At 40.9% G+C, this 18,338-nt stretch overlaps 1 protein-coding gene across 1 annotated transcript in view; it reads right to left on the bottom strand.

The window, feature by feature from the left end:
- Nucleotides 1-3,857: 3,857 nt before the first annotated feature.
- Nucleotides 3,858-18,338, bottom strand: part of ANXA3 (annexin A3) — a 53,835-nt gene continuing 39,354 nt past the window's right edge. The window contains exons 8-13 of the mRNA XM_024754080.1: nucleotides 16,570-16,626; nucleotides 16,124-16,217; nucleotides 14,713-14,808; nucleotides 10,308-10,366; nucleotides 8,136-8,258; nucleotides 3,858-4,426 (exon numbers count right to left, since the gene is read on the bottom strand). Coding sequence (XP_024609848.1) covers nucleotides 4,367-4,426; nucleotides 8,136-8,258; nucleotides 10,308-10,366; nucleotides 14,713-14,808; nucleotides 16,124-16,217; nucleotides 16,570-16,626 — 489 coding nt within the window. The 3' untranslated portion in view covers nucleotides 3,858-4,366. The remainder of the gene's footprint in view (nucleotides 4,427-8,135; nucleotides 8,259-10,307; nucleotides 10,367-14,712; nucleotides 14,809-16,123; nucleotides 16,218-16,569; nucleotides 16,627-18,338) is intronic.

Genomic DNA, 18,338 nt, shown 5'->3' with positions numbered 1-18,338 from the left:
GGACGGTAACTAGGCCGGCGGCAGCGGTGAGACCGCTCGGGGCTCTCTGGGGTCCGCTCTCCGCTCCCGCTACCGATAGAACTCTGTGCTAACCACCTTTTAAATGTTTTCTTGTTTAATGATCAAAATAACTTTATGAGATAGGAACTACCACTGTCCCCATTTTAAGGGTGAGGAAGAGGTGACTTAGCAAGGTCAAGCAATTTGCCTACAGTCACAGATCTGGGCAGCATGACCTCAGGGCCCGTGCACTAAACCACGCACTGTCCTGTGCCCATTCTCATGTAGTATTTAAACATTTAAATAAATATTGCAGTTCTTGGGAAGGGTCAGTAACCACCTTCCATCTTGAGATAACCACGTTCCATCAGAATCATCAGAAACATACTTTTAGCAGCTACCAGCTGGCCCAATGCATAGGAGGCAAGAAGGATGAGAGTAGAGGGGCTGGAGGAGAGCTTTCCTTGGAGTCTTTCATTATCTCAAAGTTCCTTTCTCTTTGCAGGGTTCTGTCCAGTGATCACCACTCCCTTCATGTTCCTATGTTTCTTCATATTCACTCATGCACAAATACCATCTGACCTAGATCCTACACCTTGGTTTTCCCGCTGTGTAACCTTGGGCTAGTATCCTAACCTTTCTGAGCCTCATCTTCCTCATCTGTAAATGGCGATAACACTGACACATATAACCATGCTCTGAGAATAATGAGATCTAAAATATCTAGCATAGTACTCAGCACATAGTAAGTCCTTGATTCATATATACAACAAAAAAATGATAATTTTACTATCAATTCTACATCACGTTTGAATAGCATTCAATACTTTTCACAGTAGCTCCAAGCATTATTTCCTGTGCTCCTTACATCAACCTGTTTGGGGCAAAGGGCAGGAAAGATCTACAACCCCACTTTACAGATAATTGTCATTAAGATTTGTCATGTACCTACTCTGACTAGGGAACTGGACTAGGAATTTAGAGATGTATAACATTGTATACACTGACTTTCACAATGGTTTAGTAGCTATCCTTTTTTATGACAAGGTACACAGTGAATCCCTGGTGAGATAACAGAAAACATATATATTGGTCTCTGCCCCTCCTCATTCGTGGCACAGGACCCTTAAAACCCTTGTAATTTCCTAAGTGGTAAGAGCATTAGGAGTATCTTTTGTCCTAATATTTGGTCTTTGCTAAGGAGGCGACTCTGGGTGGCTCCTGGATGAGGGCTGGTCATTGGAAAGACAAAGCCATGATTCGAAGCTTGGAATTTTCAGCCCTGCCTCTCGTTTTCTTGAGAAGGGAAAAGGGCTGGAAATGGAGTTAATGATCGCTGAAGCCTACGTGATGAAGCTTCTATGAAACTCCAATAGTCTGGGGTTCGGAGAGCTTCCGGGCTGGTGAACACATGGAGGTACTGGGCAGGGGGATGGAGGGGGGTGGGCCTGGATGGGGCATGGAAGCTCCACACCTCTTCCCACCCACCTTGCCCTACACATCCCTTCCATCTAGACGTTAATCTGTATCCTTTACCATATTCTTTTATTATAAACTGCTGAACGTAAGTAAAGGTTTCCCTGAGTTCTGTGAAGCACTCTAACGAATTGGTCACACCCAAGGTGGAGGTTGATGGAAACTCCAATCTTTAGCCAGTCAGTCAGAAGCACAGGTGACAACCTTGACTGGTACCTGAAGAGGGGGGTAGTCTTATAGGACTGAGCCCTTAACTTATGGGGTTTGCTAGCACCAGGTAGACAGTGTCAGAATTGAGCTGAATTGCAGGACATCCAGCTGGTAGCAGAGCATTGCTCCTTGGTGTGGGACCCACTCGCCATCTTCATCTCCACCCCACCCGCTGCCCAACATGCGAAACTGGTGATCAGAACCCGTTAAAGAGAAAAACCCAAGGCCTTCCTGGTTTTGTGTTTTTCATGTTACACTCTGCCCCTTACTGACTGGAGATGAAGGCTACTTCTGTAGCCATAGTGGGGCACCATCACTTCAAGAAGCACAAAGGGAAGGGATCCAGATAAAATGATGCTTCCCCTGCTCCCCCCAGGGCAATCTTGTGGCCTCCTAGAAATTATGCTTATGAATATATGACTTACACAATGGAGTGATATGTAGCAGTCAAAATAAATAAAATACATGACATGCAATGCTGTAGATAAGTGCCTTTTACATGCCAAGCACTTTCTAAACACTAGGGATATAGCAGTGAACGCAACAGACAAAAATCCCTGCATTCCGATAACTAAGTTCTAGGGTTGAAAAGAACAGTGGCCTTGGAGTGGGATAAATTCTAAGGCAAAATAGTGGTTAACAGCCTGGACACTGTGAGTTGGGCTGCTTGGGTTTAAATCTTGGCTCTTCCAATGGGCAAGTTACTTAATTTCTCTAAGCTTCCATTCCTGTATCTGTGAGTTAATAACGCCTACACTGGAAAGTTCCTTGAGGATGAATGATTTATCATATACTACACTGTTTAACATAGTGCCTGGTATACAGTAAGCACTCAATGGGTATTAGCAATGATTTATTGCTTGGTGAGACACTTACTTACCAAATCACTTAAGCCAAAATCGTGAGGGTATACTTGACACCTGACCCTTTTGATTATTGTGTTCTGTCAATTTTACCTCCTAAGTACTTCTTGAGTGTGTATATCCCCCCCCCCCTTTTCTCCCTTGCCATTATCTTAGCTCAGACTGACGCGTCTAGTATTGATTAGAAGATTAATTTGCCAAGTGGGCTCCCTGCCTTTAGCTTTCTTCTCCCACACATTCCTCTTCCTTGATCAAAAATTTGACCAAAAAATCATTTCCCTGATTGAAATCCTCCTTGAATGCTCCTTCCATGACCCTCCCTTGCTTGTAAACTCTTTAGCATGGTCTGTGAGACCTTCATAATCTAGCCCCTGCCTATCACCGGTCACCTCCCCTTGTACCCTAAGCCTCCACCACATTGGTCTCTCTCCCTAAACAGATTTTAAGCTCTTTGGGCAAAGGAAACGAGTCTTCGTTCCTCTGGTGTACCCAACACTTAACTTAGCACAGGGTGTGTCACATGGTAGGTGAACTGAAGTCTATTGAAGAATGGTTGCGATGCTGTCATGATCATTTTGATGTTGCTTGGTAATAATAAATGATAACATGGTAACTGAACACTTGCCATGTCCAGGCACAGGGCTAAGTGCTTCACAGGCATCATTTCGCTTAATCTTTTTTTTTAAAAAAACAAACCTATGAGAGAGGTGAGTGCTGTTAAGATGAGAAAACTTTGGTTTAGCAGGGTTTCGTAGTTCCCAGCATCACAGAGTGGTAAATGGTAGGGCAGGATGTCAAAAGCTGGTATGTGGATTCTAAATCCCTGTGCTTTGTTCCCATATGCATTTTGGAAATCTCAGAATGAGAAATAACTTCTCCATCTTTCTGCAAGGTCTCAGAAATGTTGACCAGTGGAATCCACTGATTAAAAGTTCTGGACATCACTGTTTCTCATACAGCTATCATTTCTATTTTAGTTCAGACTAATAACTCCAACTGGAATTTTTTACCTTATATACTTCCTTTTAGTCTAGGTATTTCATCCTAGGTCCCTTTCAAAGGTAACATGAAAGATTTGTTGAAATGTGTAGTTTTGCCAACTTATTTTAGAGGAAAAGCATATCTTAGAAACTTGATTCTAGACACCCCTTCTGGGAAAGTAGTATTTAACATGAAACGACAACAATTCATGCTTGCCATTCAGATGGGCAATGGTTAGATCAGTAGTTCAGCAGATGTTTTCTGAAATAAACTGTTATGCATTGCCACTGCTCTAGCTTGATCAGACGAGAAAGGGGAAGCCAGGAGTACATACATCTTCATTTTTATTCCTTTCTTAAGGATGAATGTGATTAATAAGACGGTAGACAAATGGAAGCAGCAACAGCTTTATAACCAAAACATGTTTTAAAATATCATTAGTTGTCAGTGCCAGGTACCAAACAATGCTGGTTGATGATAACAACAGATTACCTTTTACAGAGGCAAGAACTTGTATTACACTGTTTTGCATTTTATGTTTTAGAACTGAACAAAGAGTCTCACTTCCAAAGCAGAAATATAATTTGGATAGTATTAGCTGATCCTTAATGTCATTTGAAAATTTCATTTATAAACGGCTACATTATGATGAGATGTTCTACGATAATAATCACTTTGTTGTTGTTATATTATGGAACAATGAAAATCTCTATTAGGAAAACAGGTTGCTCTTGACACTTGGCTTGTACTTGTAAATACTGCGAGAAAGAAGTAATTAGAGCTGTGGGAAAAGTCCGTCATGGGAGCAGGCAGCCTTTAGAAATGACATTCTTGACTCAGTCATCCCCTCCACAGATCTTTACGAGTGTGACTGCATAGTCTCCAGAAGTATCTGACTGTAAGGGACAGGACCGATGGAGAGAAGGACAGACATGACGTAAATAATGAGGGGACCATGAATGAAGCAAATCGCACAGCACTAGGGGATTCACTGGCGTGTAAGGCTCATGACCTGTACCATTTAGTGAAATGCACCTGTAATTCCATCACCCATTCACACCTGAGTGTAATCTTGTTCCAGCCTAGCATCTTCTTTATAATATATGATGTTTAAATTCTTCCTGATATACTGCAATTAAATTTCAATTTGGGTTTAAAAAAATGAGTGCATCGATTACCTAATATTACATAATCTTATTTTTCTCACAAAACTTTAGGAAATTGTAGTTTTAATAATATTTATATTATTTATCAAACACTTGCTCTTCTAAGGGTTAACTCCTTTAACCCTTATAATAACTCTGTACAGTAGATACCATAGTAGCTCCACCTAACAGATAAGTAAAACGAGAAAAACAGAGGTTGGGAAATTTGCCCCAAACTATATAGAAAATAAATGCAGAGGGAGGATTCGAACCCAGTTAACCTGGCTCCTTAACACCAAACTATACTTCCTGACTTAAGAAAGTGAAATGAACTACATCCCCACAGAGTTTGTTTCCCAGTTCCTCTCCCCTAGGCTAGCCAAAAAAGGATCTTGGTTCAGAAAAGATACCAGGTGAGACTGAGGCTTTACAGTACAAGATGCCACGTTTGTTATGAGTCTGGGAGTTAGAAACCTGGGAGTCATCCTCGACTCCTTCCCTTCCTTTCTCCTCACACCAAGATGTTCATACCAAGTCCCTTAAGTTTTAACTCCTAGATATCTTTTGAGTCTTTGCTCTTTCCTCCTTTTGTATTACCAGTAGCTTTGCATCACTATTTTGTGTTACAGTCAGAGCTACCGTAATATGACGACTATAGTAACTCAACACCCCACATACCTTCTATCTTATGTCCAATTCATTCTCCACAGTCACAGGGATCTTTTCTAAATATACCTCTGGTCATGACACTAGGTGCTTAAAATTTAAACACTTCACTGGCCTCCCATCGCTCTTAAGCAAGACAAAATCCTTAGACATTGCCAGAAAAAGTCCTGAATGATCTGGTCCCGCCAGCCTCAATTTTCATTAATGCTTCCTCCACCACGAGATCTTTCCACTTGCAATTCCTTCTGTTAGAAGGCTCTGCTGACCTCTGACCCCCACAGCCTTCGCCTTAAGTCTAGTCATTTTTAGATCTGAATCATAACCTTCCTGTAGGTCAAATCCTCCTGTTATGTGATCTTATAGCACAATCTCCTTTACATTGAACATGGTTGTAATTTTACATTTATTTCTAATTCCATAAGGACAGAAAACTTTTTTCTTTACTTATAATTGTAATCCTGAACCTGGCACATAATATACATTCAGTAAATATTTTAAATGGAATGAATGGAATACGAATTCTGTGATCTCAAGTCTTCCTTTCAACTGAATGCATATTGCCACTCAGATTTTATTTTTCCATATTCCCAAGGTAGACTCCTAATCAATCAAGTGCCTCCTTAATTCTTATCCTCCTACTTCTCATCATATATATGTTTCTAGAGCATTCCCCTTTGAGACCCTACTGACCGGCATAGCACCTGGCTCATGCGAAGCACTTAACACATGCTTATTCACCTGAAAGGCAAGCTCAAGACCCATTTCCCAAGAAATAGTCCCTATCTAATCCCAAACGTCTTTTTTTTTTTTTTTGCGGTACGCGGGCCTCTCACTGTTGTGGCCTCTCCCGTTGCGGAGCACAGGCTCCGGACGCGCAGGCTCAGCGGCCATGGCTCACGGGCCCAGCCGCTCCGCGGCATGTGGGATCTTCCCGGACCGGGGCACGAACCCTCGTCCCCTGCATCGGCAGACGGACTCTCAACGACTGCGTCACCAGGGAAGCCCCATATTATTTCTTTATGTCAGCCACTTTATTCTCTCTTTTAAAAAAAAATTTTTTTTGCATTTATAATCTCACGTTTTAGTATGTACTATCAATGTGAAATATTATTAGGCAGAATACTGCGGTAACTCATATTATTATCTTGTAATTGTTTTATGTATGCCCACCTCAGTCTCCACATAGATTATGAATTAATTGAGCGTAGCTATTATATTTTCCTTTAAAGACCCTGGAATTATGCTATTTATTAAATAGGTACTCAACTTGTTGATAAAGGAAATCTACCAAAAACTGTAATTTCATCGAATTTTTAAATTAAGATCCTATTATTAAGAAATACAGATTTGTTCTCACCTACTCTCTTCCTCTTCTCCTCCCCTCCAGTCATCATTTGAGAAAGGTGTTAATGAGCAGAGAAATGTCTAAATTAAAGGCGGAAGGAAGAGGAACCCAAGGCTGAGATGATATACAAAATGGAACTCTAGCTCCTGAATTGCAGAATTTTAACCATCGAAAACATCCTATTCGTCAGTCTTGAAAACGTAATGAGATTACTTGATAATGTATGTTAGGTGACAGAAGTGAAGAAACCTTAGATAATTTTAAATTACACACTGACCTCTGCAGCAATGGATTTTTCTTTTCTGTCAAGATACACGTTGCTTAAATGTTTCCTAATACAATAAGCCTCAATTACCCAGACCGTGGAGGGGGGGCAGGGAGAGCTACCAGTTAACTGAATTTCCTAGTTTGCCAAGGGTGAACTGAAGGCTTTCTTCGTGTTTCAACCTTGTTACTGGCAATCTTTATAAAACATATGCCTCTCCTTCTCTGCCTTGGTAAAAACAATTTGGTTATTGTTATTGTATCTTTCTCTGTTGATTGAAACTATTGTAATGTGTCAGATCGATTCAAATTTCGTTGAGTATGAGCAGTTGATGGAATCTGTCTGTGCTAAGCCCCAGGCACAGCCTGACAGCTGCCTTTTGGAATAAGTTTTCTATTTCAACTTAGGCGTGCATCTTTTCCTGCAAAGGTTTAGTGCAAAAACAACAGCTCTCATTAAAAACAAAAACCAAAAAACGAACGATCTTGGTGAATGGATCTAGCTGACGAACTGAGGTGCAGTGGGAGTCAACTGGTAATATTTACCAAAATTATGGATATATTTACATCTGTCTCAGCAATCCTACCAACTCACGAGAACTTATCCCTCAGATACACCTGTACCTTATGAAATTGTATATGCGTATTGCAGCGTTGTTTATAATAGCAAGAAACTTGAAACATCTGTTGATGTGGTAGGTACAAATATACAAATAATGGAATGATAGGCAGCTGTTAAAAAGAATGAGAAAGCTTCCTATATCCTGAAATAAAAAGAACTCCAAGGTGCAGAACGGTGTTATCTTTTGAGTCAAACGAAGAAGAAATTTAAAGTACGTACTTTTCTTCTATTGTCAGAAAGAAGAACTGAAATAAGTTAAAATACTGCAATATAAAAAATAGGTTAAGCAACTTGCAATTCACAAAAGAAGAAAAATTAGTGGCCACTAAACCTGAAAGAAATGTTGAGTGTCTTTTATGTGCCTGGGATTTTAAGAGCTGAAAAATAATCACTGTCTTTAAGGGATATTTTGTTATTACTCTTTTAAACTCAGGAAACACATTTACACACTGACAAGAGAGAGAAACCTAAGTCACACATCTCCATGTTTTGAGAATTATAAGGGAAAAAGGATGGGTAGAGAGAGGCATGATATGTTTTGCTATTTTAAAGAAGAGACTTACTTCAATTGCTGAATGTAGGGAATAGCCATACTGCTTCTTAAACTCTGCTCGAATGTCCAAAAGGTCAATTTCTGATCTGGAAACCATTATTCGGTTCAGAGTAAACTCATCAGTCCCAGCGCCCTGTTGAGAAATGCAAGCGTCCACAATACCAATCTCATTGCTCACAAAACAACACATAGCACTATATTTACAGGACATAGATAATGGTACACAAAATATTCAACCACAGTGACTCTCCTTCACTCATTTTTCATCAAACATCAACATTCATTTATTCAAGCAATATTTATTGAGCACTTTGTGCCATCACATTGTCAAATGCTGAAAAACAGAGAGGAGATGCCCCGGTTAAACTTTCAAGTTTGTAAAGGATACAAGCGAGAAAATGGGCCATTACAATAAAACCTGACATATGGGAACGACAGGGTACTATGGGAGCATATGCTCGGGAGGCCTAAGATAGATCAAAGATTAGGAAAGGTCTGTTTGAGAAAGTGGTATTTAAGCTGGGGCCTAAATAATCAGCCAGGGGAAGAAGGAATGGAGTTCTTACAGAGAGGAAAACAAGTGTTCCTACACAGGAAACAGCATGTGTGATGATTTAGGGCAAGAACATAAATAATCAGAAAGAACAGCAAGAAATATGTCCAGAAAGGCCAGACTTTGTAAACTGTGAAATGAAATTCGACTTTATCCCAAGTGTGAAGAACTACTGCAATCTGTTAAACATGAGAGTGTTGAGATCAGATCAGATTTGTGGTTTCTGAAAATTCCTTTGACAGCAACAGTATGAAGAATGGACTGCAGGGCAAGGGTGGGATGAAGATAACAGAATAAGACTAGAAGCTTTGGGACCCATCCAGAGATGATTACATAACCAGAGAGAGAAGGGGAGAGACAGAGAGACAGAGACAGAGACAGAAAGATGATGATGATGATGGCCTGACCTAGAATAATGGCAGTAGGGATGGAGAAAATGGATAGATTGAAGAGATGCTCATAAAGGTTGATTGACAAAACTTAATGATATATCATCTGAGGAGAATGAAGGAGAGGGAAGTGTAACATTTCTCGCTGAACGGTTAGGTGAATATTGACACATTCATTTATTCATTCATTCAACAAATGCTTATTGAGCACCTCCTACGTGCCAGACATTGTGCCATGTGCTGTGCATATGGTAGTGAACGACACAGATGATATCTCTGTTCTCATGCAGTTTACGTTCTAATAGATGGAGATGGACAGTAAAGACAATGAACACGTTGCTCGGGTACATGGTAATAAGAATGATGGGATGGAGTGTGAGTGAAAGGAGGCCAGCTGACTGGTGTAGTGAGGGAAGGCCTCTCCCAGGAGGTGACATCTGAGCTGAGACCTCAGAGATGAGAAGGAGACAGCCATAGGCAGACCTGGAGGAGAGAGGATGACACATGCAAAGACCCTGACATGGGAAGAGGCTCAGCACAGTCAAGAAACAGAAAGAAGGCTGTGGCTGATGCGTAGGAACAAGGCTGGGGAGGAAAGGCATAACTTCAGCGACTTGGGCAAGGCTAGTTCCTGCTGGGGTTATCCACTGAGATGACTGAATGCAGGATGGGGGGCAAGACTGGGGTGGGAGGTGAGGTGAGGAAAATGATGTGTTTACTTTGGACACAGCTTTGTAGGAGCACATGGACTTCCACAGGAAATGTCCAGGAAGAAACTGAAGTAAGCACCTTCTATGTGCCAGGCTCAGTATGAGGGTCTAAAGACATAAAAGAGCAAGAAAACCTCCTGAACAGATTCCTGGAGCTCCCCATCCAGCAGTGGCAGCAGACGAGAAAACACAGGGTTTCTGTATCATGAGAGGCCGCTGACGCAGTTTGGTTTAAGTAAGGCAGCTTGGGAGGCTACTGGCTCACGCTGGAGGTCTGCCATCCTAAAGCAAGTTGACTGCCCACATTACTGTGAAGTGGGGGAAATGATTTACTCAACACTTCAGTGTACCTACGTCTGTAATGATTAGGGTACTCATTAACAACCAATGAGCCAAATTAGTAGACACATTAGCTACAGGAAAGAACTCATCAAGGTGGAAAAGAAATACGAAATTCCATCAACATTAAGCAATATTTTTACATTCTCCTTGAGGCAAGTTAAGAATATATATGAAATTTCCAGACCAACCTTCAAAGCTTGGTGCAGTCTTTTAGCTAAAAAGGCAGGCGTGTTCCTTGCACAACAGACTGTTATAAAAAAGCAAAGTAATGTTCAGTTTCATTTAATAGAAATTGAGTTAATCTACAGTAATACGTTTAACAAAAATTTTTTTTAAGTAACCATACCACTCTCCTCCCCATTCCTGGCTTTTCTTTAGAATGAAAGAGTGAATGAATACTTAACCTGAATTTCAAAGCCTTATAATGTCATATTTGCATGGAACTTTAGCACAGTAATTATCCTTAGCCACAGGGAAAATAAAATTACCTGCCAAAGAAACTCTCACAGCCGCTGACTCATTTCCAGATCCCAGACACACCAACACCTACGCTTACATTGATAACTCCCTAGGGTGTACCACTGCTCCGTTTCTAGCATCTTTGACTACTGATGAATAGCTTGGGTCTAAAGACTGCAGAGGTGTTGCTCCAAATAACACATTAGGTAAGTAAGGGCACTGCAGCTCAGTTTAAAACCAGTTTTTCCAATGGAAAGATTTTCCCTTAAATGACTGGATTAGAATTTATAGGTTGATTCATTACATTAGAACCAGCACCTATAATCTAAATTCAGTCATCAAAAAAAATACTACAATCTTTCAATTCTTTATTTTGAAATAACAAGTAAAGCAGAATAAGAAAAAGATAATAGGCAAAAACATAAGCAAATTAATTATCCTTTAAGTAAAGTGAAAACAGCCAGGACTAGAAAAGTCTGTAGGGAATAAATCTATTTATGGCAACACAATTATTTTTATCGTCTTACATCTGACCTCTAGGTAGGAATCTGACCCAAAGTGAAGGAATTTTATAATGAATTTTGGAGAACAGAACAAGAATAGTGACTTTCTCATGATGCCTTTCAGACTCCCTTAAGGAAAGCTAAAAGGCCTTTTGTGTAAGTGATTTAAGGGAAACAGAAAGAGAAATATATTAGAAACATGGAATCTGGGAGAAACATGAAAACAGTTATAGATTTGAAGCTGTCTGAGAAGAAATCAAGGATGCAAATTGATATTACCTGTTTTTTTCTCAAAGTAATATTCGGCAAGCCTTAATCATTTGAGTGAAAGTTTTATGCCCACTTTTAAGCTATTAAGCTTTTCAATCATCTCCCTCACCCCAGACTAAACTCAGAGAATCCTTTCTTTTCATAACCCTTTACCTTGTTCTCCGCTTTATGTTCTTAAACACACGATTTGTTCCTCAGGAATATTTGGGGAGATGGTGGCATATGCAGTATAAGGAAGCTTGCTTTAAGACCCAACCCCAGCAGGGAAACTGAGGGAAATTCCTAAAAATCAGGGAGTCCACTGAAGTTCATTATGATGACCCAGTGTTCACAGCTGCCCGCAGATGCTCTCTTGACCAAAATTTACTCAGGCCCCTCCCCTCCCCCACACAGGCCCCTGAACCCCAGCTTGGCCCCCAGCCTGAGCAGGTGCTGAAATGCAGAACGCGTCCCCTTTTCAGCTGGTCCTGAGAACCAGTTGACACAGCGAGACACATTTCCTGTCAACCCCCAATGATTATGCCGCCTTGCTTGTCCAACTTCCCTTTGAAAGTTTCTGCTGAGGTCTGTTTATCTCCTCCCCATAAAAGAAAAGCTTTTTCTGTTTGATTTTCAGACTCTTGTACATTTCTGAGACTCAACTATTCTCCCTATTGAAATAGTCTGTTTGAATAAAGCCTCTCCTTATCTAAGCCCAGATCTGACAGCTGGCGATCTTCCTACCATGCATTTCTAAGATGTTAGAACTCAGATGGTTTTTCACGTCAAAAGCTATGCGTTGACATACTGTATTAGAGTCCTTGTATATGAAATAGCCAGGACAGGCAGATCTATCAACACAGAAAGTAAACTGGTAGTTGCCAGGGGCTGGGGGCTGGGGAGGAGTGGGGAGTGACTGTCAAGGGGCACAGGGTTTCTTTGGGGGCTGATGGAAATATCCTAAACTTAGATAGTGGTGACAGTTGCAAAACTCTGTTAAGACACTAAAAAGCCCTGAATTGCATACTTTGGGTGAGTTTTATGGTACTTAAGTTATAGCTCAATAAAGATTAAAAAAACACTGTTGTATTCCAATGGTAGACTGAAATAGAAAATGAAAGTGTGACATACCTTGAACTTTCAATTATAAGGTCTTTCTTTTACTTGAAAAAATAATGTGCATAATTTAGTGCATAATTCAATGTCTATTTCCGAAAAAGCTTCTTAGCTCAACGAAGTGAGAATTTGTACATCTCAATAAAGTTTTTCAAATATTACAGCAGGCAAGGTAAAAAGCAGCAAAATTGATGTAAAGATTACAATATGAAATGGAGGGACTTCCCTGGTGGTCCAGTGGTAAAGAATCTGCCTTCCAATGCGTGAGACATGGGTTCAATCCCTGGTCAGGGAACTATGATCCCACATGCTATGGGGCAACTAAGCCCGCATGCCACAACTACTGAGCCCATGCACTCTGGAGCCCGTGTGCCACAACTGGACAAAGAAAACCCGCGCACCGCAACTAGAGAGAAGCCCGCACGCCACATCGAAAGATCCCACGTGCCGCAACTAAGACCCGATGCAGCCAAAAAAATTAAAACATAACAAACAAATAAAAACCAAATAAATATTAAAAAAAAGAAATGGAAAAAAAATTAACTGGCTATATCATTGCCACTGGAATATTCTCACAGCTAATTATGGAGGCTGGTCTCTAATTCCTTTTTTTTTTTTTCTTGGCCACGCCACGCTGTACGCCTGTGGGATTTTAGTTCCCCGAACAGGGATTGAACCTGTTCCCCCTGCAGTAGAAGTGCAGAGTCTTAACCACTAGACTGCCAGGGAAGTCCCTGATGCATATTTTTTAATTGAAGAAGCAGCTTCTTTTTCCTTCTTGGCCTATCTTTTAGCAAATCAATCAGAGTCATATATTTTAAGCGGCATTTGGATCAACAGTCCTATTCTTGGCACTGAAGAGAGGCTCAGAAGTTAAATGAAATAACATATGTGGAGGAAACGCCCAGACTTTAGTGAGTGCTTGCTCCCTGGGATATTTTCTGCAATTTAAAATATCAATAGTTGAGCATGGACTGTGTGATATGTGCAGGTTTCAGTCTCTGTTCACGCTGCAGCATATTGGAGGGGTTGGTTGACATCCTAGACTGTGGAGCCCAAGTGCCTAGGTTAGAATTCCAGCTCTACCACACTTTCCCTGGGTAACTTGGGGAAGGAACTTAATGGGGGGGGGGGGGGGCGGTAATAATAGTCCCCAATCATGGGATTGTTACGAGGCTTAAATGGGTTGGTATTTGTAAAGAGGTTAGCACAACGCTGGGCTAGGTGCCTGATGAGTGTTTATTTAAAAACACAATTTGAGGCACCCTGATGGGGAGTTCACCCTCCAGAGATGGTAATTAACATTTGCAAGATGAATCAGAGGCTCACCCCGGAGGAGGTTACCCTCAGACATCAGCTATCTTTAACTCACCGTAGGAGCTATTAATTATCATGATGGACATTAGATATGATTTTTCATCGGCGAAATGACAAGCTGTGTGGAGTACAGGTACTCCTACCCTGGCGTTAATGGAGAAGCAGCCTGGAGCAAGCCCAATAGCCACCCAACACTGGGTTCTGAACAACTCAGGATTGTTCATAACAAGTTAGGATTGCTCTTTAGGCTTCCGAACAATCCTGTTTCTGGACGAGCACTTAGATTTTCATTGCCTGACTCTGACTAGAATGGTCACTGAATCCTGTCTTCCAAGAGTGTCTCATTTCTCTGAATGCAATCTTTCTTGCAAGGTGTTCTTTGGGTTCCTAAAAGCACAGACTGCAGAGACCTGATTGAGAAGACAGATCAGCTTATATAAATAACCGTGTTTTTGTCTGCTTGTTAATCCATGTGTCTCTCCAGGAACGGATTCAGTCTGTGACTTATTTTCTTTCTGATATTCCCTGTTTGCATCACCAAGAGGGAGGAGATCTGTAGTTCCGACCTGAGTTTAACTTTGGGAGGCCACTGCCAAAAATAACCAAATATGATGAATTACCAAATGGGCTTAGGTCTGTGTTTTCAACAGCCTCCATAAAAATGCCAGCAAGAATGTAATATTTTTATCTCTCAAGGAGTTGACGATCCAAACGTGGTAACAAGACAAATACAGAGTTAAAAGGCAAAGGAAGACATAAAAAGATAACTTCTTCCGGCATCCATTTAACAATATTAGTTGAGCATATTGTGTGTACCGTGGACGGTGCTGAGGTCTATGAGAAGCATAAGGATGAAATCAGTCAGGATTCTGAGACGAAAAGAACTAATCTTGAGATTTATTTAAAACAAGTGCAAAGTAACTCAGTTTATAAGCACTCAAGGGCTTACCTATGGCTAGCAGTAAGTCTTCAAAATGCCCAGACAATTCTCCTTTTATGCTGTCCTCAATGTCCTTCTGGCTGATATTTCTGTATTCATCAAATGCTAAAACAAAAACCAGCACCACAAAAATATTTAAAGTATCCCAGTTGACCACACTTGAATATATTGTGGTTTTTGATTTGATAGGCAGCAAATCAGGTTATTAAGTGGCAAGCTCAAAAACTCCTTTAAAACATCAAAAACTCAGCACAGAAGTTTTTGTTTGTTTACTACTTTAAAAAAAATGTCATCTGCAATAAAACCTGAACTTCATAGGCCATTTTCTTCAATGATCAATCTCTCTCTCTCTCTCCTCTCTTCCCTCCCCATTCCCCAGGCTGTAAGCATTTAAAATAGCCTGAAAGGTTAACAGATAAATAATTTATCTAATAAGGTGGGCTACTTTTAAATTATAGCAGCACCTGGGAAACAATAATGTGGTCATGAGTCAAATATGTTTTAAATCTGCTAAAGAAATCTTAATTATGAAGATTTTGTGCCGAGTCAATCATTCCCTAAGGCAGCTTGGCCTACTTCATACTTACTAGGAGGCATTCAAAGTACTTGACCAACATTTGCCCAAAAGCAAAACCTGTACATACGTCACCGAGCACGTAGGCATACTTTGTAAGCCAAGTATATTTTTTCCAAGTGAATTTCAAAACAAGAAAATTTGGAGAGAGATCTAGGATTGTTTGGCCTTTATTTTTCAAATAAAGACATCAATAAAGCAACTATAATATACTACTGCCATTGTTTTATAAAAAGGATGAAATTTTAATGCCCAAGTTTCCTCATTTTCCCATAAACTCGGCATAAGCGTAGTCATCACTGTGGTTGTTCTCTAGACCAGCACTGGGGAGCCACAGTCAGATGTCCCTAGTAAGTGGAGATTTGGGTTTCTGGGTGCCGTTGCCTCCAGAATGACTCAGAGAGATGCATGAGTGAAGGGGTGGGTGCTGAGGTGTTCCATGTAATAGCTGGTCTGATAAAAAGTGTTCCCCCTCACCCATGTACCTTCATATCAGAAAAAGCTAAATGTTAATCTGCATTAATGCATTAACAAAGACTCACCCACAATGCCTAGTTTTCCTGGAAAGTGGCTAACTAGGCAAGAGATGGGCTCGAAGCAGTGCCGTCAGGCTCCTCCATCCCACGGGAACACTCCTCTCTGCTCTCACCCCAGAGAGCTGTGCCTCTCTTCTCCCTGCCATCCCTCCCACCCCCACCCCCCAGGTTGTTTCCTGCAATGTTTGTACGTAAAAATGGGACAGCCTTCACGATTTTTCACTTCGTTTTCCAGAACTATGTATGTTAAACCTTGAAATATTTGCCAAAACAATACAATGCAAAAAAGGATTGTAATGCGAGTCCATACTCAGTTTCAGTTGAGGAAAGCTCCTTAAACAGAGGATCTCAGTGAACGCATCTTCATCCGTGCCCCATTTGTTCTCACCAGCATTATACAGAATCTGTTGGACAAGGGAGAAGACTTAAATGTTATTACAGACCCAATTCTGTCTCTTTCTGAGGAGGTGGAATGAGAAGAGGGGCAAGTTTATTTTACAGGTCATTGAGATCATCGATAATCCATGTCTCTCACTTTTAGTGGACTGGAAATCTGACAGTTGTGTGGCAGGGGCCGGGGGAATAATAGCCACCACTGGGGAAGGCAGAAAGGTGGGGTTAGGGGATCCCCAGGTGTCAGGCTTCTCCTCCAGACAGGACAGGAGAGAGCATGACCCCGGCTGGTGCCTTAGAAGTGAGAACGCAGTCAGGAGGGAGAATCGTTAAAGGAGATGTTTTCTTTGCTCTGTTACCGACCTGGGCATCCTCTTTGGCCAGCTGTTCATCCACTTTCAGACCCTCATCTCTTCTGCCCTAGACAGGGAAGATAAAAGTGAGGGCAATCCTTTTAAAAATAAAAATTCAATCACTCGGCATTCCAACCAGGAGGGCATCTTAGAGCTGCTTCTTCAGTGGCAACCACGCAGCACAAAAGAATCAGGCACTTGGGGCTCTCGTTCTGGCACCGACTAGCCATGAAACCTGTAGCAAATCACACAGTCTTCTGAGCTGCAGTTTCCTCCCCTGAAAACTCAAATGTCTGAATGGAATCAAAAGACAAGCCATACACTGGGAGAAAAATATCTGAAAACACATATCTGATACAGGACTTGTATCTAAAACATATAAAGAACTCTTAAACCCCAACAATAAGATAACAAACAACCCAATTAAAAATGGGCAAAATATCTGAATAGACATCAGATACACAGATGGCAAGAAAGCACGTGAAAAGATGCTCAACGTCATAGGCCATTAGAGAACTGAAAATTAAAACAATACCCCTACACACCAATTAGAATGGATAAAATTCTAAGCAGTGACAACACCAAATGCTGGCAGGGATGTGGAAAAACAGGAAATCTCATTCCTTGCTGTTGGAAATGCAAAATGGGACAGGCTCTTTGGAAGACAGTTTGGCAGGTTCTTACAAAACTAAACATACTTTTACCATACGACCCAGCAACTGTGCTCCTTGACACTTACCCAAATAAGGTGAAATCTAATGTCCACACAAAAACTTTCACATGGATGTTTACAGAAGCTTTTGTTCATAATTGCCAAAACTTGGAGGCAACCAAGCTGCCCTTCAACAGGTGAATAAACTGTGGCATATCCATACAATGCAATAGTACTCGGTGATAAAAAGGAAATGAGTTATCAAGCCATGAAGAGAGGCCGTCTGAAAAGCCTGCATACTGTATGATTCCAACTATAGGACAGTCTGGAAAAGGCAAAACTATAGAGATAAAGAGATCACTGGTTACCAGGCGTTCAGAGGGAGAAACAGAGGGATGAAGAGCTGGAGCACAGATGATTTTTAGGGCAGTAAAACCATTCTGTATGACAGTGTAATGGTGGACACAAGACATGACACATTGGTCAAAACCCATAGAATGTATAACACGAGGAGTGAATCCTAATGTAAACTATGGACTTTAGTTAATAATAATGTGTCAGTTCATTCATTCATCATCTAATTCATTCATCAGCTATAACCAATGTACCACACTAGTGCAGACGTTAACAACAGGGCTCACTGTGACGGGGGGAGGGGGGAGGGGGAGGGGCATATGGGAACTCTCTGTAGTTTCTGCTGCATTTTTCTGCAAATCTAAAGCTGCTCTAAAAAATAAAGTCTATTAAAATAAACCAAAACCTCAAAGATTCCCCACTAACTCTACTGTTGAAGGCTCTGTGGCTAAGTGCGTGTGCTTGTACACAAACAATTCAGCACATTATAGCAAGATGGGAGACGGAGAAGGAAAAGAAGATTGCCTGAATTATTTTGCAAATTATAGGTGAATGAAACATTTGGCTATAATACTTTAAAAATGCATTTGTTCCAAACTAGTGGTTACCGGTAGGGAGAGGGAAGGGGGCAGGGGCATTATAGAAGTAGGGGAGTCAGAGGTACAAACTCTCAGGTATAAAACACGCTCTAAGGATATACTGTACAACACAGGGAATATAGCCAATATTTTATGATAACTATAAATAGAGTATAACCTTTAAATAGTGTGAAT

This window comes from Neophocaena asiaeorientalis, unplaced genomic scaffold, assembly GCF_003031525.2.
Source record: "Neophocaena asiaeorientalis asiaeorientalis breed wild unplaced genomic scaffold, Neophocaena_asiaeorientalis_V1.1 scaffold148, whole genome shotgun sequence".
NCBI classification, from domain to species: Eukaryota; Metazoa; Chordata; class Mammalia; order Artiodactyla; family Phocoenidae; genus Neophocaena; species Neophocaena asiaeorientalis.
This window is presented reverse-complemented; position numbering and strand designations above follow the sequence as displayed.